General features: G+C 53.0%; 2 protein-coding genes across 2 annotated transcripts in view; both read right to left on the minus strand.

The window, feature by feature from the left end:
* plekhm3 (pleckstrin homology domain containing M3) overlaps positions 1 to 433 on the minus strand; it is a 46,331-nt gene extending 45,898 nt beyond the window's left edge. Inside the window, exon 1 of the mRNA XM_088931259.1 lies at positions 388 to 433. The gene's annotated coding sequence lies outside the window, so the exon portion shown is untranslated. The remainder of the gene's footprint in view (positions 1 to 387) is intronic.
* A 9,181-nt stretch (positions 434 to 9,614) lies between these two features.
* On the minus strand, positions 9,615 to 21,695 carry idh1 (isocitrate dehydrogenase (NADP(+)) 1). Its single transcript, XM_088930283.1, has 9 exons — positions 21,524 to 21,695; positions 20,165 to 20,294; positions 15,626 to 15,917; positions 14,067 to 14,172; positions 13,368 to 13,545; positions 12,762 to 12,913; positions 12,169 to 12,309; positions 11,869 to 12,031; positions 9,615 to 11,214 (listed from the first exon to the last, which is right to left on the minus strand). The coding sequence occupies exons 2-9, from the start codon at positions 20,284 to 20,286 to the stop codon at positions 11,121 to 11,123; spliced, it is 1,248 nt and encodes a 415-aa protein (XP_088786409.1). The 5' UTR covers positions 20,287 to 20,294; positions 21,524 to 21,695; the 3' UTR covers positions 9,615 to 11,120.
* Between the last annotated feature and the right edge of the window lie 2,099 nt (positions 21,696 to 23,794).

A 23,794-nucleotide genomic window follows, 5' to 3' on the forward strand; every position in this document is an offset into this window, starting at 1 on the left:
CGAGACACACTCTCAAATCCAACAGGGCACGACACACAGAGCAGGGTCAGACCTCTACCGCTTCCCCTCCCCCGACACAAGACTGCGCTGTAACACGCAGATTTGCCCGCTTCAATATTCCCATTTCAACTTTCCATTTTCATCTCTGATATATGCAAAGCCACAACACCGGTCAGGAACGCCAAAGGTTTCTCTCGGGCATGTCGAGCCCTCAGTCAGCATCATCCGTACATAACGACCTTAAATTGGATGGAGCTACAAAATACTTGGCTACAAAAATTGCAACGCTGAAACCGGCTATCAGCTGTTCTCTGCTCAGGTGTTCAAGAGTTTTCCTAGTTCTGATAAGCGTTATTAATTCGCTAAATTTCATTAACCGTGACTCACCTGATTCTGTTTACAGTTTCGGTTCCGTCACACAAATCGGTCACCGGGCGCAACAAGAGCTGGCGAAGAAAGGTTCCGCTTTAAAGCTCCACCCGGTAGCGCTGAGCAGGACGATTTATGAGAGCCATCTGTCTTGCTCTTGGTAGGTGCTGACAATACTGCTGTTATACAGCCGTTAGGTCATCAATTTCTACAGGCTTGAAACAATTTCACTATGATCAATTGCTCAAGTGACAGAATAGAAAAATAAATGATCAGCCTTTGAGTTCTTGATATTTGAAAACAATACTTCATTAGTCACTATCTTGCAAGTGTTTCCAATATTCAGAAGTATGTTGTGATTACCATTAAATTAAAAATAATTAATTAGAAATTCGATTTATGTCTTGAGATTCATGTCTCCCTTTCAAAGGAATTAGCAGACGGTAATTGTCGACTTGCTAAAATTAATAGAAGTCAGATTAACATGCTTTTGATGCTCGCAATTCTCTGGGCCACCGTTTCCATCTTCACAGCGCTGTCCTGTCTAACTCTGTCCACTGTTCCAGCCGTCTCCAGCCCACGATATACTGAAATTGCTTCAATTGCTCACTACAGCCAGGATTAGAGAAGACATTGTATCTGTATCAGCTGCACTGGCTCCAGTTTTAGAAAGATCTCCCCTTTCCAAGTCTGTCAGAGAACTTGAAACCATTTTTGCATCCAGGCCCCTCTTAAGACTTTCCTGTTTGAGCTGGGATTGGATGTCTGATCTTGTACAGCATCCTGAGGTGAAATGTGCCCGAAGGCAGTATAGACATTTGTACCTCGTTGTATTGTTTGAAACGTCTTTTCTGTACATCTGTTTCTGCTTGACTGCACTGGTCTCGTGGCACAGGGGAGACGCCAGAGCCTGCCCACGGACACTGGGGGACCGGGGCTGTAAACCCCAGTCGAACGCTGCGTGTGATGAGCTCAGCCGCCGCAGGAGCTGAGAGCAGCTGCAGACACAGGGGCCTCTTCACATGTCGCTAATTCAGACTCGGCAGAATGAGATGCACCTCCCTGACCTCCTCACCCCCCCCGTCACACCTGTACTGGGGCTGGGGCACATGGAGCCCTGCAACACTGGGGGGCTCTGATGTCCAGTGAGGCCGGGGCCTGGCCGAGCGGCGTGCCCATTCTAACGAGCTTCCACAACCTTTGCTGTTCCCATCTGCCCCCTGGTTTGCAATGCTGCGTGCTGATTTGCTTCCTTGCCAGATTCTGTTAACCTTTAGATTTGCTTTTCTGGGCTGCTGCCAGCTGCAGGTTCGTTCGTTCTCCGTCTAAACTCTGACCTGAGCGACGCCCCTCATCACCCTTCCCTCTGCCTCTTGCGGAACATCAGCGCCAAGGCTGTCACCTGCTGCATACATGCTACATTGAACTGGCTTCATCACTCTGCTCTCCTCCCCACTGAGAGCTGGTGTGTGGGGAGAGAACTGGCTGCCATCGCGTCATCCAGGTGGGACTGCACACTGGTGGGGGTGGAGGGGATCCCTATTACCTTTAAAGCGCTTTGAGTGGAGTGTCTAGAAAAGCGCTATATAAGTGTAAGCAATTATTATTATTATTACATCCATTTAGTTCACCCGAGTCTAATGTTGGCCAGGACAGAGATTCACACAGCAAAGACACGGCTGTTTTATTTGGCAGGAGTCGTCTTCCCCAGCCAGAACGTGAAGCAGCAGCCCTGCTGGACCAGAGGAAAACAGACAGCACTCCTCACTCAGAGGCAGGAGGTCTGCTGGTGTTGTCTGTGCACGTGCAGTGTGTCTACCTGATCTGTAGAGCCCGCTTTATGAACTCCAGGGCAGTTTCTAAACATGGCTTTGTGCTCTGGGAGCTCCAGGCACGGGGGATAGCTGTCTGTGTCCGTGCATGGCTGTCCTGGCCAGGATAGTCGATGGTGTCTTTGAGAGCTATGGGGGTGTCCACTTCCATTGAAAAAGTGTAGTAAGTACTGGTACCAGTGAAACAGCCCCCAGTGCTTCACACTGGAAAGCCTTGCGCTGTGTGTGAGGCAGGCTGGGCACATTTCTACCGTGCCCTGTTGTAAATACAGACCCCATCAGCATCGGCCTGTTGTCCCCAGAGCCCAGGGCTTCACTCTGGCCTCCTCTGTCTCAAGCCCTCCTTCCTGCAGTCACTCTCCCTCACGCACACACTCACACAGCTTTCTCTCAGGCTCCTTGAGTCCCGCGCAGATAAATGCTCCGATTGTTCCCTGAAGCTGCGCGAGAGAAGAGCGCTGTGGAGCACGGCCCCCCCGAGCCCCGTCGCCATGGCCACTACCGCCTGCGCCCCTCCCGCACACATCGCCCCCCCCCCCCCCCCGGGTGCGGCCGCAGAAGGCCACCCGTCCGTGGGTATCGTACCGAGAGGGTTCGGGCGGGGGGCGCGGGAGCGAGGAGCCCAGAGGGCGCTGGCGTGTCCACCCGAGCCGACAGCCCGCGGTCGCCCCCCCACCCGAAGAGAGAGACATTATTCAAGCCCCCTTTCAGGCCAGGGAAGAGAGACAGAGCAATTATCCCCAGCGCTCAGCAGAAGCCCCCCCACCACCACAGACCCCCTCGCTCATTCTCTTCGTTTGTTTAGAAAGCCTCGCTAATGAAGGAGGAGGGGCGATCGGCTAATGGCCTCAAATAAGTTCCTCTCTGGACCATTGTCCGGGGATAATGGCTTTATGAGTCCCAGCTGTAAACTTGCAGATACCATATTGTTCCTGACCTACATAGAGCCCCATGTGAGCCCCCCCCGAAATGCTAATCTGTCCTGCAAACCCTCTTGTTTGCTCTGAGAGTCAATTAACAAAGTCAGAACTGCTGGGGGAAAAGAGGAAGGGAAGTGTCTTTTCTAGGAAAAAAGACGTATTAAGCCGTAAAAAAAAAGGAAACCTTGATGTGTTTTTATAAAGCCAGTATTATTTTTTTTTTAAAGTTATCCCTTCCAGCGGCTGCTGTTGCCGGGGGTGGGGAAGAGTCCCAGCAGCGATGTGCGCTGAGGTCCCCAGGTCAGATTCCAGCAGCACCGGGCTCCACACAGGCTTCACGAGCGTCACCATCGCAGGTCAGGCCTCTGGCAGAGCAGGGCCGCAGAGGGCCACAGAGGGCCACAGAGGGCCCAGGCTGGGAGCAGGAAAGAGAGAGACACGTCTTTGCACCCAGGGGTTCCTGGAGGTGTGCCGAAAACTGCCCCAGCACTCCACAGACGCTGAGCCACTCGGAGGCGCTCGGGGGGGGGGGCGTTGCTGGGGATCAGGCGGTCCTGAGGCTTGCTGACCACCAGACAGGGCAGACGTGCCGGTCGGCATCACCTTATCCGTAACGATCCCCGAGGACAGGAAGCGACGGCTGTCTCCCAGAACACACGCTTCACGTCTTCCCTGGCGCGGCCTGCGTTGCCGTTCTTCATCACCAGACTCTCAGAGCCGGGGGGGGGGCTAGGTGGGGGTGGGTGAAGCCCAGACACAAGATGGCCTGAGTAGTCAGGCCTTAACCAGGGGAGAGTCGAGCCTGTGGAAACGAGAGTCTGTTCCAACAGCCGAGTCGCCGAGGAGCGAGGAAGGGGCCAGCTGAGGAGCTCTCTTCTTATTTTAGCCTCTCTTTTTCTCCCCCCAGGGTTTCTGATTATACACTACCGCGCTGATTACTAAATGATTATTGTGTTTAAGGACAGCAGTCCTTTCATCTGGCCTGGGGTTTTCATGTTCTCTCCTCTTCAGCACAAAGGACCCTGCTACCTCTGTTAGCTCGCTTTTGATGAGGAGACCAATTGTTTGTCTCCATAGAAACGGCCGCGAGCCGGCTCCGATCCCGAGCAAGGTGCGGGCTCCGGGAGAAAGCTGCAGGAATGAAGACGGGGGACTTCGTCAAGGGACCCCGTTTCCCCCCCCCTCCCTCCACACGGACACCTTTCCGCGGTTTCTACTCTCCTTCCCTGTCGCGCCGACTCACAGGACGTCAGCCGTACGGAGCAGCGCTGCAGAAAGCGAGTTGGCAGGGACCACCCCCCTCCCGGTGCACACGGGAGAGTCAAAGTCTGGGGCACTCCTGCCCCCCTCTGGGCGCTGGGTCAGAGCTCCAGCGAGACAGAAGAGCCGGTGAAACGATCACCGCAGCTCGCTCTTTACCCTCCGCGGGTCCGTCGGCTCCGTCTGCACCCCGGGGAGCTCAGGGCTCAATGCTTTAAAGCGCGGAGACGGAGATAAGGATGGCCGGCCTGTTACCACCTCGGACTTCTATCCGAAACGCCCTTATCCCCGGTGAGAGCCGCGGGAGACCAGACCTCCGCCCCGGTCACGTGTTTCCCGGCTGTCTCCGCTGCGCCGAGCACCAGTAACATGACCTGCGCGTCCCGCTCTCACGAAGGGACCGAACGAGATTAAGTCAAGCAGAGCCGGGTTTTGACAGTCGCGCATGCAAGGAAATATTCCTGGTTCTGCACTTCAGAGACAGAGAGAGAGGGGGGAGGCCGGGGGCTACTGGCAAGGCAGAGCAGACGCAGGCAGGCCCAGACGCCGCAGCCCTGTCCCTCGCTGTCTCTTTAAGAACCGGTGTCTCATCCTCTCCGTGTCAACACGAGTTATTGTTTTGGGATCGCTACCTGTTCAGCCCACACACTCACACACGCTCGCCCGGCCGCATAGCAGCGGAAAACAGAAATCGCAGACCCCATTGAGCACTAATGATCCTGCCTTTCAACAGCACAATAATCTCCGCGCTGCGCCGACTGGCAAATGAGACTCCCATCTTCTAGGCAAAATCCAATTACGTCTGGACAATAGCTGCTGCATAAAAGCTTTGATACTGATTAGGACGTTTTGCCTTTATCACAGACCCACGTGCTTCCACTTTCCGCAGGTCCCTGTAAATGGATTTCCAGATTACCCAGTTGGGTTTTGTCTGGGCTGCGGGAACGAATAATGCACAAGATGAGCCTGACCTAGCCACCCATCAGCGTTACAAGACGCTCGCGTTTGCCCCGGAACTGCCTCGCCTCTCCACGCGCTCTGCTCTAGTAAAAGGGTCTTCCAAATGCTTAGAACACGCAGGATCTAAGGTAGCCAAACCTTCACTTTCTGGCAGGTTGGGTATTTTCCGGTGCAGGTGATCTAATTAAACAATAACGAATGATGAATGAAGCACTCCGGTCCAGGCACAGAAAAGCAGAGGCAGCTGGGAACGCTCCGTGAAGTTGCCCCCCCCTACAGACAGCACAAACGATGAAACCCACCTCATTCGTTTGTGCTACGTTTGTGCTGCTTTCGTTCCCGAGATATAGCGCCTTGGTTTTCCGGTGATCACGTGACCCATGCACGGTGACTTTGACCTCCAGTGACCCCGCCTGCCGAGTTCAAGCGTCTGTTACCGGTGCGAGAGGAACAGTCTGCAGTTGTGTTCCTCTGTTTGCCCGGGTGGGGGACGGCGGTGGATTGTGCATTTAACATCAGTGTCTTCTGTGCGTTTGTGTGAGCAGGAAAATGAAGTTTGTCACGAATATCACATACCCTAATCAGAAGAGTTGCGGGTGTAGTCTCAAAAAGCGAACACTAGCAAACAATTGCATGTTCTTACTAAGATTCTTGTCGTAATCGTTAGTAGAGTGTTTTTTTAAAAATCTGAAGTGATCAGTTTCTCACTGTCTCCTTCTTAAATAAACGCGCACCAAGGGACGTGTAAAGAATCGACCCGTCAGTCGAGCCACGTGTTCAGATTGAAACTGCAACTTTACAAACAACACGACCACTGCTGAACTATTTATGCAAAGCACATTCGTCAACGTGAAAAAGAACCAGGGTGTTTTTAAGGGGCACTACGTACAAGGTTGTCGCGGGTAGTAAATAACACATCCGAGAAGCAACACTGGAAAGTCCACCGTCTCACACCTGCGGACCGCGGCAATACTGGAAACATTTTTTATTTTCACGTTAACAGAAGTGAACACATCTCTGAATTCTTTAATAAACTGTCGTTATCCGTGTGTTTATATTTACAGGGGTTTTATGCGCAAACATGAAGCGATGAGCTCACAGTCCTTGTATCTGTGTGTTGCCGGCCAGTCCTTGGTGTAGAATACAGCGGGAGGGCTCACCTGCCCTCTGAAGACACAGGTATGGGCGCCTGTGTTACATCCTCAGGTGGAGTCGAGTCTTCTGCAGTCTGCAATGTAAAGACTCAGACATGTTTGCTTGTCCTGCTCCATGAAGTTGCCCACCCGCCCGTCGAACAGCACAAACGACGAAACTCACCGCAATCGTTAGAGCTGCGTTTCTGTCGCTTTGTGCTGCTTTCGTTTCCGAGATATAGCGCCTTGGTTTTTCGGGTAATCACGTGACTATCTACAAGGAAGTTTACAGGTACCAACAAACTCGGTACTTGAACTCCTAATTGTGATGAAAACAATGGGGGCAATTTGTTTTCCGAGTCTGTCTTGTCGGGTGGGGTGGATGTTTTAATATAGCGCCTTCTTTCCTTGACTGTGACGTCACTCTGTGACGTACAAAACAGCAAAGTCACGACCACCAGATCTTTCAGTTGTGATCTTTTGATCAGTTGACCCAAGACTTTGCAGCCTTTACGCGAATAAACAGTCTTACATTTAGGGAGGAGTTACTATGTTAGTTCATTGGGTTAGGTGTTTTACCCATGTTATCGAAAATGTATTGCTTGTGTACTCCTTTCATTGGTGAAGAGACACCAGTTTCCAAATTACCGCTGGTACAACACGAGAGCCCATATTTACAGTTTCAGGTATTAGTTTCAAGATCGATATAATTTAACAATAAAAAACTGAAAACACGAGTATTATAATGATAACAGACTTTACATTTCTATTTATTTTTTAAGTACAAAGCAGAAGGTGTTTCCCCTACCTTAAATATACGTTTAAAATTGTTCAAATACCATGTATTCATTACAGAAAGCAGCGGAAAAAAACGGTATTTTTTAAATACATAAAAATGTCTTTATTTCTAAGAGTACGGGAGATTGTGAACCAATAAAGACGTTAAAATGCCGATGTAGTTATTTTGCAAATAAGTAAAGCATTTTAAAATCAGATTCTCATTGACAGTTAACAAGCCGATCCACCTGGCGCTGCTCGCTTGAACAGCTCTCAGACCCGTGATTGGCTAAACCCCCAACAGCTCGGGCCGCGATTGGGTGAAGAGTGAGAATCGACACTCTGATTGGGTACAGCGCCACAGCGGAAGTTCCGAGAACATGTAGACACACAGGTGATGGATGTCCTTCTTGGTCCAAATACTGTAGCCCCGGTTAACCGTGTGTGCTGTATGAGCTCGCTGGATATACAGTAACACATCCATTGGTTTCCAATTACTGATCTAAGAGAAGTCGCACTGAGGTCAAAACTGAATAGCAGACAAAGAATGTCATGGCATCCACAGCGCGTTCACGATTCCGATAGCATGTCACGATAGGAGTGCGCGCATCACGATCACACCGCGATACCTATTGCGACTGGCGCATCACTCTCATGGCTCCACTGTCGCGACATTAAGTCCATATATCGCGATATGGCGTACCCCCGACAAAACGCCCTGCACCCATGTCGGGACATGGAGCCCGCATATCGCGATATGGCGTACCCCCGACAAAACGCCCTGCACCCATGTCGCGACATGGAGCCCGCATATCGCGATATGGCGTACCCCAACAAAAAAGCCCCGCCCCATGTCGCGATTTGACATGCCCAGCCAAAACGCCCACCCCCAATGTCGCGACATGGAGTGCATATATTGCGATAGGACATACCCTGACAGGATATGCTGACCTCATGTCGTGACATAAAGTCCATATACAGCGACACGTCCTATCTGGCTATATCATGTCCTGATATAATACCTTTGTTGCGACAGCGGTGCCAGGGTGGCATGGAAGCAAGGCGCCAGTCGTGATATACACTGCCGCGATATACATGCGATATACATGGGGTCCCTATCATGACATGCTGCGGAAGTCTTGTCGCGATGGTATCCCACAGTTACGCGTTTGGCAACAGCGTGTCACGGTAGGGAAAGAAAAGGAAAACGTGCCTTAGAAAATAAAAACCATTGATCTTACAATCACGGTGATTTTACATACATTACAACCACAGGTTTATGTCATAGATGGTTAACTTGTTGGCATGCGTCATGTCTTAGTATTATTCACAGCTAAGGAGGCTCATATGTTTATTGATACTGATTGTCTTTAAAATGTTAAGGGTACGAGCTTAATTGTAACAGAGCCTTGAACTCGGCAGACGGGGTCACCGGAGGTCAAAGTCACCGTGCGTGGTCACGTGATCACCGGAAAAACAAGGCGCTGTATCTCGGGAACGAAAGCAGCACAAAGGCAGCACTGACGAATGAGGTGGGTTTAATCGTTTGTGCTGTCTGTAGGGGGGCAGCTTCACGGAGCTTCCAGGGAATTCTGATCCCGTCTGGGATTCACAGCAGTCTGTACTCCGCGAGTGGCCCGGCCCAGGGAACATGCCCTTTTAAGGCAATTGTCTGGGAACGTAGCCGGAGTTCATCAACTGCATGTGAAGGGGAAGACGTCATGTCCTGTGAACTACTCGATTTCAGTTTTTATTATTGTTATAGCTAACGGTGTGAACGAGTGTGGAGGACGCTCGCGCGTCCCAGAAGAAATTCGGATCGCCGCGTTCGGAAACGGAGCAGCACAGCACGCGGGCGCCCCCTTGAGGCAATGTACGAGATCACCACACGACTGCCCAGACACTGTACCGACACCGCACGATCGATAGCTTTGCTGTTGTAAATGTGTTGATCATTTTGTTTTTATTACTTTGGCAACACTTTAACGTGCCTGCCATGCCAATAAAGCTGACTGAATTTGATTCGGGTTGTTTGCAGAGCGGAGAGCGGAATTTCACGGTACTGTAAAACTCATTCAGACACGAAGCGATATTCTTGTCGACTGCAGTACTCGATCGCATGCAGGAACGATTCGCCTTGGTCGAGAGCTAAACGTGTAAGAAACAAAAACGTACAGATTAAATCCAATGAAAAAAAATAACATACAGCGGCTCCTTTTTTTGTATGACCAAAAACCAAAATTGGGAGTTGAACCCTTCCCATGAAGTGCTGTGTACGATATAGAAATGGCTTAACGCTGAAGCCTTTACGGTACCGTGCTGCCCTCTACAGGCTGTCAGGAGAAATGAAGATACTGGAACACAAGCCTCCGAGACCCGTTTATTAACATTGGGGCACCTGGGGAAAAGATGACAACACAGACTGACTGCAGAATCAGGATTACCGGGCTAAACGTGCCCCATTCTACAGGATACAGGTGGTAGAGGAGGGAACGGTCAACTCTCAGAACACCCGCACGAAACAGCAGCATTGAAACACTTCATACCACGAGGTGAACAGCACTACAGTTTCATTCACTGGCCCTAGGAAAACGAAAACAAATCATCCTGGATAACGTCCTGTAACCAGATGTTAACACCCGACTGCTTCTTCAAAGGCATCGCTAAAAGAGCTGGACTACGCAGAGATCTGCTACAGCTTTTCTTTCCCGGACAACTGAAAAGAAGCAATGGACACTACAGATCCGGACTTCACCTGGAATACCGGAAAGAGCTGTCCAGCTGTCACAGCCGCGGAACTGGCGCAAAGGAGAGCCAGAGAAGTAAAAATCGGGCTTCCTTTGAAACAGGAAAATTACCCGAGAAGTCCCGCTTAAAAAACAAAACAAAAAGTAAACGCACTGCTTTTGCTGAAGAGCGACCAACCATAACCAAACCTGTCTGTCTGCCTGCACAGGCGGTGGCATGGTGCCGTCTTCCCGTACTTCAGAGCACAGCTGCCGTGATTGGTCTAACTGGCCAGTGCCCGTCTGGGAAAGTTAAAATCACTGCAGGTCCCCAAATCAAGACAAAATGACAAAGAGCCACCCACAGGGACTCCTGAAAGGCCTGGTCTTTTCCTCCTCCTGGATCCCACGTGCCGGTTTCCTGCAGCTCCAGTCTGGAGCGGACACGCTGCTGGAGGTCACCCCCGAATCTGGACCGCTCCCTGGTTCACCCCCTCACCGCCCGCTCCCGGGCGAAAGGCGCGATGGAGGGAGCAGGAAGAGGCGATGCACCGAGTCTCGGACAGGCAGGACGAGCGATTAAAAGACAGGCCTGACCACGCTCGCGCATTACTACGGGAACGCAGTCTTATCACGCCGGGTGGCCGGTACGAACCCCCAGAGGAAAAAAAGACCCAGGTGTCCCAGGTGCTGAGTAAGTGGAGACGCGCAGGGGGAGCAGGGGGCTGTGGCCGACAGAGACACAGGTGTCGCTCGGTCGCGATCGCTGCTGGTGAAACACAGCAGGGTGGTCTCTGTGTGGGGTTGGGATGGAAATAGCACCCAGTACGCAGGCAGGAGTACTCTTTTAAAAGTGTCATAGTGTTCTTTTCTTGGAGGAAACAAAAAACTATTACAGACAGGTTAAGCTGGGGTGGTGGGCATTGCGTTATGTGGCCACTCGTTCACCCCACCCCCTCCTGGGACCGGGGCTCAGCATGCGCGAGTCCGGTTTCTCTGTGGGTGCGTGCCGCCTCTGCACGCGGGTTGTGTCGCCGCTCGGAGGACATGGGCTCGTGGCCCTGATGGGGGGTCTGTGCTGTGTGTGTGTGTGTGTGTGTGTGTGTGTGTGTGTGGGGGGGGGTGTCCATCCTGCGAGCAGGCTCACAGTTTGGGCTGGCTCGCCATTTTTGTCTTCAGGTTCTCCGCCAGCTTGTCCAGGAACTCAAAGGTGTTCAGGTAGTCGGAACGCTGCACGCTGCAAATGCAAAGATCGGTCAGTGAGGACAGCACTTCAGAGTTTATCACCACACCACATACCACATCAAACCATGCAGAGGGTGTCAAAAAACAGGCTAGCCTCCTTGTTTTATAGTACCAGTGTTGATCAGCTCAGGGTTATAGGTACGGAAGCCATGATTCAGGTTAAAACACAAATGTCACATGAGTAATGACTGGACAGCGCAGACAGACGCAGCCAGACAATGCTACAAGACAGGCTGTGCCGACAGCACCAGCAGCTGGACAGCACTGACAGCCAGAGCTGGACAGCACCAGAAGCTGGACAGCGCCGACAGCCGGACAGCGCCGACAGCCAGAGCTGGACAGGACCAGCAGCTGGACAGGACCAGCAGCCGGACAGGACCAGCAGCCAGAGCTGGACAGCACCAGAAGCTGGACAGCGCCGACAGCCGGACAGCGCCGACAGCCAGAGCTGGACAGGACCAGCAGCTGGACAGCGCCAACAGCCGGACAGCGCCAACAGCCAGAGCTGGACAGGACCAGCAGCTGGACAGCGCCGACAGCACCAGCAGCTGGACAGCGCCGACAGCAGGAGCCCGACAGCGTGGTACAGCAGTGGTGCCCGGGCGGGCGGGCGAGGGCAGACAGAGGGCGTGTCCAGGTGACTCACTTGGGCAGCCCCTTGATGCAGGCGGCCAGGTCCTTGGTCATGAACCCGGCCTCGATGGTCTCGATGCACACGGCCTCCAGCGCCTGGCAGAACGCGCGCAGCTCGGCGTTGCGGTCCAGCTCCGCCCGGTGCGCCAGCCCCCGCGTCCAGGCGAAGATGGAGGCTAGGAGGGCAAGACAGAGAGGAGTTACTGCAGCCGCGTGGGAGGCCGGCAGGACGGGGCAGGCGGGGAGAGAGAGAGAGAGAGAGAGAGAGAGAGAGAGAGAGAGAGAGAGAGAGAGAGGAGGCTCAGGCCCTCACCAATGGGGTTGGTGGACGTCTCCTTGCCCTGCTGGTGCATGCGGTAGTGCCGCGTCACGGTGCCATGCGCTGCCTCGGCCTCCACGGTGCGCCCGTCAGGGCACACCAGCACGCTCGTCATCATCCCCAGGGAGCCGTAGCCTGCAGGGGGGGGGGGGAGGGACGCACACCATCAACACTGAGCACCCCGGGTCCAAGTACCGGCCCGAAGAGCACCTCGTGAGCAGCGCAGCCACCCCACACCAGGACAAGGAAAGGCAACAAACGTCATCGGCAACGAACGGGTATGGCTCTTTCTCGGGAAGCTCGGGTGTTTCTCCGTCCATGGGGAAAAGTGGAAGTACACGTGGAGCACAGCTCCTCCCCAGGCTGCAGGGCTCAGACAGCCAGATCCAGGTTACTGCTGCTCCCAGTTACAGGAGAGCCTAGATCCCCCCCCCCCGCCCCCATCATTCAGCCCAACCCTTGTGCGGACGTTCTCTCCGGCGGGCACAGCTGTGCTCAGGTGCATCCCCACAGTGGGGAAAACTACGGCAACTGCCTTGCCCGTATCCTGGACAGGAGCCCTGCCCTGCCCGGCCGGAGAGTCTCACCCTGCGCCACAGAGTCAGACTGCACGTCTCCATCGTAGTTCTTGCAGGCCCAGATGAAGCCGCCCTCTGACTTCATGGCCTGGGCCACCATGTCGTCGATCAGCCGGTGCTCGTACCAGATGGCTTTGGCCTCGAACTGGGCCTTGTACTCCCTGCAACAAACGCAGAGCTCAGTAAGACACAGCCGGGGCTCCGCCAGCACGACTTCCTAACAGCTGTGAACGAGGAAGAGGGGGGAGGTCTAACCACTGTGAATGAGGAAGAAAAGGGAGGTCTCTTTAATGCAGCTGAGGCAGGAATTCCTAATGACTGAATGAGGAAGAGGAGGGAGATGTAACAGCTGTGAATGAGGAAAAGGGGGGATGTCTTTCCAACAACTGAACAAGGGAGAGGAGGCTGGGGGAGATGTGAAACAGTGCACAAGGTTCTTAATAACAACAAAAACAAAAAAGCTTTAAGAGAAAGCCCTGCACCCTGCAACACCGTGCTTAAAAATATGCCAACATTCCCGAAGCCGAAAAGCCTTAAAAAACCCGCCGACTGGAGCAGCACCAAGTCTGGGGGAGCTAGGACAGGAGGGGAACCCAGCCACAAGCCCGACCGTACTTCTCGTAGATCTCCTGGAAGATGTCCTTGAAGCGGCCGTCGTACTTCTTCAGGATGGTGTTCTTGGTGCTGAGGTACAGCGGCCAGCCCTTGCTCAGCGCCATCTGGAAGGAGCTGTGAGCGAAGTCCCTGATGGACTTGTCCGTGTTGTACATGCCCAGGGCCACGCCCCCGCTTCCTGTCACAGGCACACCAGCGGAGACAGAGGACACGCTTGTTGGTTTACATCACACACTGTGTGTCCACACTACGTTTCTATCCCACTGCAGTGTGCATCCTCAACAGCTAGCTGCAATGCCTCAGACCGAATACACACATGCACTATGCAATTTTGCATGGTCTGCCAGGTTTTTTTTTCTTCATTATTACATATGTATTGTCCCACAATGTATTTATTGTTCTGTTCTTATTACTTATTATGCGTGTAATGTACTGTCTACACTGTGTGGCATTGTCTGCTGTACTGTTTGTGTGCCCCGAGAGATCAGTGCAAATAAGAGCTCCAATGTACATGTACATGTGGCAGTAAACTCCTCTGCTACTCTGTGTGCTGATGCACCCGCACCAACAGCTGGAAGAAGGCCTTCACGGACAGCAGGGGCTGTTCTAGCTGCCTCGGAGCGACGGCGCTCCGCTGCGCGGGAGCGGCGCGGTCTCGGAGTGGACTCTCCCCTCGGTCACGGCAGCTCCTGCCCGTACCCTGAAAGTCGTGGACCACAAACATGAGGGGCTCTCCTCCGTCCTGGGGCGTGTACTTCATCTCCACGCGGCCGGGCCCAGGGACCACGAAGTCCGTGGCTTTGTACTGCAGGGCAACAGAGGACGGGAGGGCTTTTACAGCAGGAGAGATGGTACAACCGTACGCTTCCCAGATACGAAGAAAACGAGGCCACAGATTGAGGTACACCTCAGAGCCGGCCTCACGGGGCACCTGGCACCATCAGGACTTTTTTCTGTCCCTGAGAAGAACAATCAAAGAAGCTCACTCTCATGGATCTACAACAACATCCATGAGCCTCTCTAATTGACACGCTCGCTCTTTCAAATCGAGCGTGAAGGACAGGAAGAAAGTGTTTTTACCACCTACAGGCCGAAGGGCACACAAGCCCGCCGCTGTCAGTGCGATGCCTGAGCGGCAAGAGGTCGGATCGCGCTTCCTGATTTCAGGCTCGGGAAGGCGGAGAGTGGTGGGAGAGACCTCCTCCTGGCCACCTCCTCAAGCAGCAGGTTACACAACAGCCCAATTGCAAAAGAGCGCCGGGGACTCAAGCACACAATCCCAGTTAGACCTTTGAGATTATTGCCCACGTCGGCCTTGAAAACTGAGTGTCTGCCAGGCCAGAGCCACAGTCTAAAGGGCACTTTTACTAACAGCAGCATTGTACCTCACCTTTGCTTTGGTACAGTTGTCATTTGACGTTTAGTTAAATTAAAATGTCACTTATTAAATTAAAATGACAGTTATTAAAACTAATAACGTGCCCTCGCTGTGCTGAACAGACTCACCCCACGTGGCTGCACCCAGCCCCCTGTCTGACAGGACACCGAGTGACACACACAGGCCAAAGGGAGGAGGGGGGGGGGGGGAGGAACAGAGATGGTGCCTCTGAAGAGACAGGACAGCGAGCAGAGACAGGAGACGGAGGAGGTGCCCCCCAGAGACAGGACAGCAAGCAGAGAGAGGAGACGGAGGAGGTGCCCCCCAGAGACAGGACAGCGAGCAGAGAGAGGAGATGGAGAAGGTGCCCCCCAGAGACAGGACAGCGAGCAGAGAGAGGAGACAGCGAAGGTGCCCCCCAGAGACAGGACAGCGAGCAGAGAGAGGAGACGGAGAAGGTGCCCCCCAGAGACAGGACAGCGAGCAGAGAGAGGAGACGGAGAAGGTGCCCCCCAGAGACAGGACAGCGAGCAGAGAGAGGAGACGGAGAAGGTGCCCCCCTGAGACAGGACAGCGAGCAGAGAGAGGAGACGGAGAAGGTGCCCCCCAGAGACAGGACAGCGAGCAGAGAGAGGAGACGGAGAAGGTGCCCCCCAGAGACAGGACAGCGAGCAGAGAGAGGAGACGGAGAAGGTGCCCCCCTGAGACAGGACAGCGAGCAGAGAGAGGAGACGGAGAAGGTGCCCCCCTGAGACAGTACAGCGAGCAGAGAGAGGAGACGGAGAAGGTGCCCCCCAGAGACAGGACAGCGAGCAGAGAGAGGAGACGGAGAAGGTGCCCCCTAGAGACAGGCCAGCGAGCAGAGACACCAGTGGGGTACCTGGTCTCCGTGTGCGTGCCTCCCGATGATGATGGGCTTGACCCATCCGGAGACGAGCCGCGGGATATTTTTGCAGATGATGGCCTCCCGGAACACGGTGCCGCCCAGGATGTTACGGATGGTGCCGTTGGGCGACTTCCACATCTTCTTCAGGTTGAACTCCTCCACCCGCTTCTCGTCCGGCGTGATGGTGGCACACTTGATGCCCACGTTGTAACGCCTGACTGCCTCGGCGGCCTCCACCGTCACACGGTCCTCCGTGGCATCACGGTTCTCGATGCCCAGGTCGTAGCTGCACCGGAGAGAGACACATACGGACGATGGTTTACAACACAACGCACACTCCAGGAGACATTCCGAACAGCATGCTTCAGGATTCGCTTGCACAGAGAAGGGTCTGTCCTCCCCCTCGAGCCACAGTCGTTCCTGAATTTCAGAAAGCAGCTTCAGAAACGCGAGATCTGCACAGATCCAGGAAGCGATGAAGTAAATGGCTTTCATCCATTATTATTATTATTAATCCCCATCCTCGAGTCCAGCAATTGACATGTGTGCCCTTTCTAAGGCGAGTTTAAGCAGGGGTGAGCCTGGCCAGTACCTGGATGGGAGACCTCCTGGGAAAGCTGAGCTTGCTGCTGGAAGGGGTATTAGTGGGGCCAGTAGGGGGTGCTCACCCTGCAGTCTGTGTGGATCCTAATGCCCCAGTACAGTGATGGGGGCACTACACTGTAAAAGACGCCGTCCTTTAGATGAGACATAAACCGAGGTCCTGACTCTCTGTGGTCATTACATATCCCAGGGAGTTTCGCAAAAAGAGTAAGGGTGTAACCCCGGCGTCCTGGCCAAATTTCCCCCTGGCCTTTAGCAAACATGGCCTCCTAACAATGCCCATTTCTGAACTGGCCTCATCACTCTGTTCTCCTCCCCACTGAGAGCTGGTGTGTGGGAAGTGTACTGGTGCATCATCCAGTTGGGGCTGCACACTGGTGGTGGTGGAGGGGAGACCCCATTAACTGTAAAGCTCTTTGAGTGGAGTGTCCAGAAAAGCACTGTATAAGTGTAAGGAATTATTATTATTATAATATTACAACTTCCCTTTATCCGTTATACACTACGCAGTGTGTGAGGGGTGCGTTACACAGTCCCTGCTGCACAAACACACAGGCTTCACGCACAACAACCTCAAACAAAGGCTGGATACATTTGGATAAAAGCTTGGCATAAAAATGGCATCACACCCAAAACAAAGATGGGCTTGTTTTACAAAACTGCAGGACAAATACTTCTTGGGACAATGAGCACAGACCACGAGATGAGGGGAAGGCCCTCTGGCAGGGTTCCTAAAGTAAAGACCTTTAGCAAAGGAAAAGGCACAGACTGGAAAAGCAGAGGTTCACAGGCCTGGCCATGCGGGACCCCTGCGTCTTCTGCTTTTTTATGCCAAGTGAGATGCACTAACTAGGCTTATTGAACCTGAAACATTGAGCTAAAATCTGCTTTCCAGACTGGGTGGGCCACTGTAGCACTGAGAATGCTAATGACCAGAGTGTTAGTCACACCCTGTCTGTCCAATAGCTGGGCACATTTAAAACAAATGAAAACAATCACAGCAAGTGATCACATTACTCCTATCCTGGAGTCCTTGCACTGGCTTCCATTCAGGTTTCATGTTGCCTTCAAAATCCTCATGCTCACCTATAAGGCTCTGCATGGCTTGGCACCTCAGTCTGTCTTACTGTCATACTGTTCTCCAGCTCACAACCTTCATGCCTCTAATTCTGCTGCTGTCCCTAGCTCTGGAATTCTATTCCCAGGGATATCAGAGAGCCACCTTCCCCGAGTGCATTCATATCAAGACTCAAAACTTTCTTCCTCCATTTAACTGGTTCTGTGTCTGCCCCTTTGCTATCATACTGTATGCCAACCCCTTACTGTAATTGTGTAATTCTGCTATCTCCACTCCTTTGTGTCTTTTTTTTTACTGTAAAGCGCTCTGAGAAGCCACTTTTTAAAGGCACTATATAAAATAAAACATTTATTATAATTACTACTACTACTAATACGGCTCCATAGGCTCCTTTGTGGGGAATTATGCAACTAGAGGACTGCATATCTAAAACTAAGACCGACTTGCAGATAAGAAAAACAATCAGCCAATTTAATTCACGTAATGAGCAGCTCAGCTTGAGAACAAGGAGCAGGAGCAGGGCTGAGAAACAGTGCTGTAAGACACGTGCGCTGATCAGAGCTCTCAGCCTCGGCCATGCAACACCCTCCCCACGACCTTTCACCCACTTCCCCCCTCCCCCCCCCCCCGCTCTCGTGACAATGGCGACGCTCTTCCAGCGCCATGCCCTGCCGCCCGCTGCTTGAAGAATCAGGGCAACACAAAAACAAACACGCGATTCAGACGCAATCTCACAGAGATGCATTGCGCCATTTGCAAGAAAAAGCGGGGTAAACTCAGCTACTTATTGACGCTAATAACAAGTCCCACCGTGGCAGGGATCACCGGTGCATTTTGGAGGCGAACAGGGGTGTACAGGGCTCCCCTCCTTGAGGGATGAGTCCTGCAGCTCGAGTTTTTATCAGGCTGCTGTGTAACATCACCCCTCAGCTCCACAGCACGAGGGGGCAGGTTAAACAGACCGGGTCCAGTCTGACGAGTCCACCGAGCTGGGCGATCTGAGTGCAACCTCTCTCACATTGCAGAAAACACCCCAACGCTGCTGGCAGACCATTTGACGGAAGCAGGCCTGTTTACCGGCTGAACGCCGGATAAAAAGAACAAGGAGCCTCTGTCTTTGGCCATGGACCGTAAAGACAGAAATCTTCATATCTTTCGGTATGGATTTATCCTTACGAACTGGGGGTGAAAAACTTGTTCTTCGGCCCAGACAAGAGATCCAAAATCTCCCCGGGAACGGCAAAATAACTGGAAGGGAAACGAGCTCAGGAATCTTCTGATTATCTCAACTCGCAGTACTGATACACAGGATTAGACAGCACACCCATATCAATGTCCGGCACTCAGGATTGTAATCAGAGCTGTTGAGTCTAACAGCATTAACAGTGAATGGCAGAGTTATTAAGGAAAGTATGGAGTTCTGCGAGTCATTATAAAGTAGCAGGACTCATTGAGAAGTGTCAGATCACAAAGCCCGACGTGCCGGTGTCAGCTCGACTCCAGCCCGGTTCTGAGCCCGGCTCCAGGAGCGGACCCTGCAGGGGTCACACTGCTCCCCGTCCCAGCGGCAGCAGGGAGATGCCCGGGATGCCCCGGCCGCAGCGCCGAGCAGGAAACCCACGAGAGACGCTTCCCAGGTCTCCGAGGCCGGACTGGATGCCAGCGCTGGGGAACGACGTTTTATTTCAGCGATGGAATCCCTCGCACGTGGACTTCCTTCGGGAATGCGGGGCGTTTACAGAGTTAGCTGGCCGACGCAAACAGTGGGGCGGTGGAGCCCACGCTGTGCCCCACCAGGAGGCCCCAGCGCCACCGGGACGTGTGCGTGCGCGGCGCGGCGCTGCGCGGGTGGTCTCTCGGAGCAGACGCGAGTCACTGCAGGGGGGAGACCTCGCTGTGGTTTCAGCAGGGGTTTCCTATGGTCCTACAACTGGCAGCCCGCTGAAGCCAAGCTCAAGTTCCCGTTTATTTGTCATTCCAGCTATATACAAGTGTACAGTGGAATGAAACATCTTTCCTCCTGGTCCACGGTGCAAACACAGACATTGTAGAGAGGATACAGCTAGTGCAAACTACTAAGGCAAATCCATAATACAATATACACAAAACACTGGGGGAATTTAAACCCTAAGCAGGGTTGAGCCTGATCAGTACCTGGATGGGAGACCTCCTGGGAAAGCTGAGGCTGCTGCTGGAAGAGGTGTTAGTGGGACCAGCAGGGGGCGCTCACCCTGCGGTCTGTTTGGGTCCTAATACCCCAGTATAGTGACATATTTTACTATACTGTAAAAGACATAAAAACGATATCCTGAGCCTTTGTGGTCATTAAAAAACCCAGGGCACTTCACAGCAGGGTGTTCCCCCGGCATCCTGGCCAACTTTCCCCCCTGGCCTTTACCAGTCATGGCCTCCTAATAATCCCTCATCTCTGAACTGGCTTCATCACTCTGCTCTCCTCCCCACTGAGAGCTGGTGTGTAGAGAGAGAACTAGTGCACTAAAGCTGCCGTCGCATCATCCAGGTGGGGTGTCACACTGGTGGGGGTGGAGGGGATCCCCATTTCCTGTAAAGAGCTTTGAGTGCAGTGTCCAGAAAAGCACTGTATAAGTGTAAGGAATTATTATTATTATATATTATTATTATTTTCACGCGTTTCACTGGGCTCCGCACACACATGACGAACACAACCCTCCGAACCAGATTCGAACCTGGTGCGCTCGCTAGACCGCGGTCCACTCCGCCACTGGCTCAGAGCACTGCTGATTCCTGACCCACCCTTTGCACCCAGGCCATGCCCAGGGTCGCGGGTCTCGACGGGGCCGAAAAGCCCGGCCTCTGCGGAGCGAGATTACCTGTGCAGGTCCATGCCTACGTAGGGGAAGATGAGCTTCTCTTTGATGAGCTCCCAGATCACCCTGGTCATCTCGTCCCCCTGCATCTCCACCACCGAGCCCGCCTGGATCTTCTTGGACATGGCTCAACCTGGGAGGGGGGACCAGGGTTTCAGAGAGCTGTGAGGGGAAACCCCCTACCCTTCCTTCAGGGTAGACACCCCGACTTTACTGAAAGCTACAGGGCGTGTGCAGTTGAAAGAAAGACGGAGAGAGTCGCCCCCTTCCCTGTGCGGCCAATATCAACGAGCAGACGCCCATGGGGAGACGCCGGCTGGAAACGGATCGCTGGTAATCGGAGATCTGCGGCTCCCGGAGGAGCGGCACAGCGCGAGGTGTCGCAAGGGGGGTGACTCAGCATTTCTCTCCCCCCACCTGGCACCGAGCATACAGCAGGACAAGTCAGGATTTTCCCGTAACACCGCCGTTTTAACACGCACACCTGACGACTGGACTCCCCAGCAGTGTCTTTGGAGCTTACATGACATGACATGACATTATTAGGTTTATTCCCTGCTGAAAAGCGAAGAATGAAAACCCAGCGTTTCGGCCGTGGAGCCTTCCTCAGGTGTGAGAAAGACAAGGCAGCCCAAAATTGCATTATTATACATCATAAGCACGTCATCCTATTAGGCAGTGACCAATGTAAAGAAAGGGCTTGCCCCCCCATAACTAGAGCAGTAATACCGGAAAGCCCCCAAATCGAGAGACTACATCCCGGAGGAAACGTCGGTTTTTAGTCGCCAGTTGGCGAAGTTCTGTCGTGAGAGACGAGACGCGGGGCGACGGGTTCGCAGTTCTGCGCAGGAAGGGTGAAGAAACCGCCGCCCCCCCGCAGAGGAGCCCCACTGTTTCCCAGTGTCAGAGCTGACACTTCTTGTGTCTACTGCGGGGTGACAGACTTCCACCAGGGCCCCAGGAAAGCAACACAGCGCTGCCGACGGAGCCCGAAACTCGCCGCGCAGCGGGAGAACTGGCGGACTGCCACATCCCGACTGACTGTCATTTCGGTTCAAGGGTTCAGTGTTCATTCATGAAACAAGCCCAAACCGACCACATCCTTCTCATTTCTTAACGCAGTCGAAGAGCTCTTTAGCAGAACGATGTTATGACGAAACCAGAAACAATAAGTGCCGCGCATTTCACGATCTCGCACACGCATCTCTAGAACTTCTAGTATGTGTGTGGATAGACAGTCGGATGTACTGTACGTTGGGGTCTATAAGGAAGCTCGCCAACAGCCCGGGTATGCAATTATGGGAAAACAGATCAAAAGGGGACGCCGAGGACGTAAGTAATAGCAACCCTCCACAATCCTACCTTGTAGAAGTTATGACAGAGTAGTAAAACGGTGCAATGCAATGCTGTCACCGGCGAACCGAACTCCCGGAACTGGGTCGACTTCTCTCAACTGTGCGCCGACAAGAAGCCTTAGCATTTCAACAGGGGCGGAGCCTCTTCTTCCTGGAAGCCCCGGTCCCGCCTCCTCCCAGGAAACCTCAGCCCCGCTGCGCCCAATCAGACGCGGGGACGGACCAGGGGCGACCAATGAAAAGACCCCACCTCAATCAGCCGACTGTGTCGCCATGGGGACGCGTGTCAAAGGGAAGGGTTATGCTCCGCTTTAAACAGCGGAGTTGGGGGGGGGAGTGTTTTGCTACGGGTCGCCTTGTGTTCTTAATAAAGTTGTGTTTCAATCGCTGCCACTACTATTACTATTATTATTATTTAAAGTGTAATTGGCGAGAACGATTGCATTGTTAGTTCGAAAATGTAAGTAAAATGAATCGTATCTTTCATAACGCTACCGCGACACGTAGGCTAACCCCCAAACCACGAATGGTGAAAAGTGTTGTATATATATATAAGGGGTGGGGCCGAAGGAGGCTGCTGGATACGTGCGAGGGGCTCAGCTAGGGGGCTTGTTCCCATACCGCTGGTACCCTCTCCCCCTCTGCGGTGAGCGGGTCTGAGCTGCAGTGTGGATGCATCCTGGAGTGAGGTTTCTCCTGGGAGACGGTGTCCGAACCAGGTGGGGGAAAACTACCTGGAAAGGAGAATGAGGAATGAGGAAAGGAAGTGAGAGCATTGAGCAGAGTTCACCCTGAACAGACGGCACAGTACACAGTATGGTGTGAGCCGCTATCTCCCTAAACCACACCTGCTCATCCCACCAGCGTGAGGTCCTGGAAATGTTCAGGCTCTCCTGCAGCTGTTCCCCCTCAACGGCGAGGGATAGCCAATCGTTGACAGCCATTTGATCGAACACGGGAGACCAAGGTCAGTTCATTGTGCTCACAACCCTTGTCATCAGCAGGGTTGTCTGCTGTGAGTGCCACAGGCTAGCGGCGTGTGTGACCGGCTCTGGATGTGATACCAGCTGCATGTCTGTGACACAGGCTTTGCCAGACTGGAGATTCCATCTCGTGGGATTCTCTCCCACTGCTTTCCTAAATCCTGGACAAGCGTGTGCCTGTTTACTGGTCTGAGTCCCCTGACACCAGATGTCTTGTCTCCCCAGTTCATTCAGCACGTTCAGTGGTACTTTCTCACTAATGAGGTGATTTCACACCGATGCAGCAGTCAGAGCTACTTGAGTGTACTATAGTCAACCCCTGAATTGTCACGAATGACAATATGATCCTTTGGACTATTCATTTTATGCGTTTAAATAGTTAGGCAAGGATCTCTCTGCTGATGAATGCAATTAATGAAATGATTCTAGAATGACAGGAGTTAATATCCTGTACATCAGCAGAATGACTGTAACTCATATCTGGATAAAGATTACCTGCATGTTCAGAGATCATACAGGGAGAAATGATCGACAGATGAAATCATGGTCTTCTGTGGCTCAGAGAACATCAGCAAGAGATGGCGGAGTGTGTTTTTCCCCGATGAGGGCCACGTTGCCCTTGGCAGACCCAGTGGAAGACCACCTGACGTTGTGATGTCGTGATAACCATCGTCCTGACGGTCACCTTGGTCAAGCCAGCCGGTGAGCAGGTGGATGTGTGATGCTCTGGGTTTAATCTTCCTTAAGACAGGGACACCGCCGGCACAGATGGGGGGCTTATGGCTCAGCGATGCTCTGACACAAGTCCTTCAACCAGCAGTTCTGCTCTTGTTGCGGGCCGGTTGTCCAGCAGGATGATGCCAGGCCACACTGGGCTGGTGTTTCAGTGGCCTGGACTCAAGAAAGCAGTGCTGTGCTCTTGCTGCAGCTATCCTGCTCTCCTCAGCCGAGACTCTCAGAGCCAACAGCTGGAGCTTGGAAACAACTCAGCAAGAGAACCAGACACCCGGGACCACCCAGCCTTTCCTGTCCGGTTACAGCGGCCTGGAGCTTCCCGGTCCAGTGGCCCATCAGGCACAGGGGTCGGTACTGCCAAAACACCTGTGACTGACGTGACGCTGATCCCATTTTAACAGGGTGTTGTTCCATTTCCTCCTTCTCTCTCTTCTCTCATCTTAGTCCTGTTATCTTTGATTAAATCCATTATAACTGAGCGTTGCGCTTCTAAAGTATACATTAAGCACCGAACATCCTCACATTACACATTTGCATCCCAAAGGGAGAGTCTCTGCTGC

Source organism: Atractosteus spatula, chromosome 13 (assembly GCF_055471065.1).
Source record: "Atractosteus spatula isolate fAtrSpa1 chromosome 13, fAtrSpa1.hap1, whole genome shotgun sequence".
In the NCBI taxonomy this organism is placed as follows: Eukaryota; Metazoa; Chordata; class Actinopteri; order Semionotiformes; family Lepisosteidae; genus Atractosteus; species Atractosteus spatula.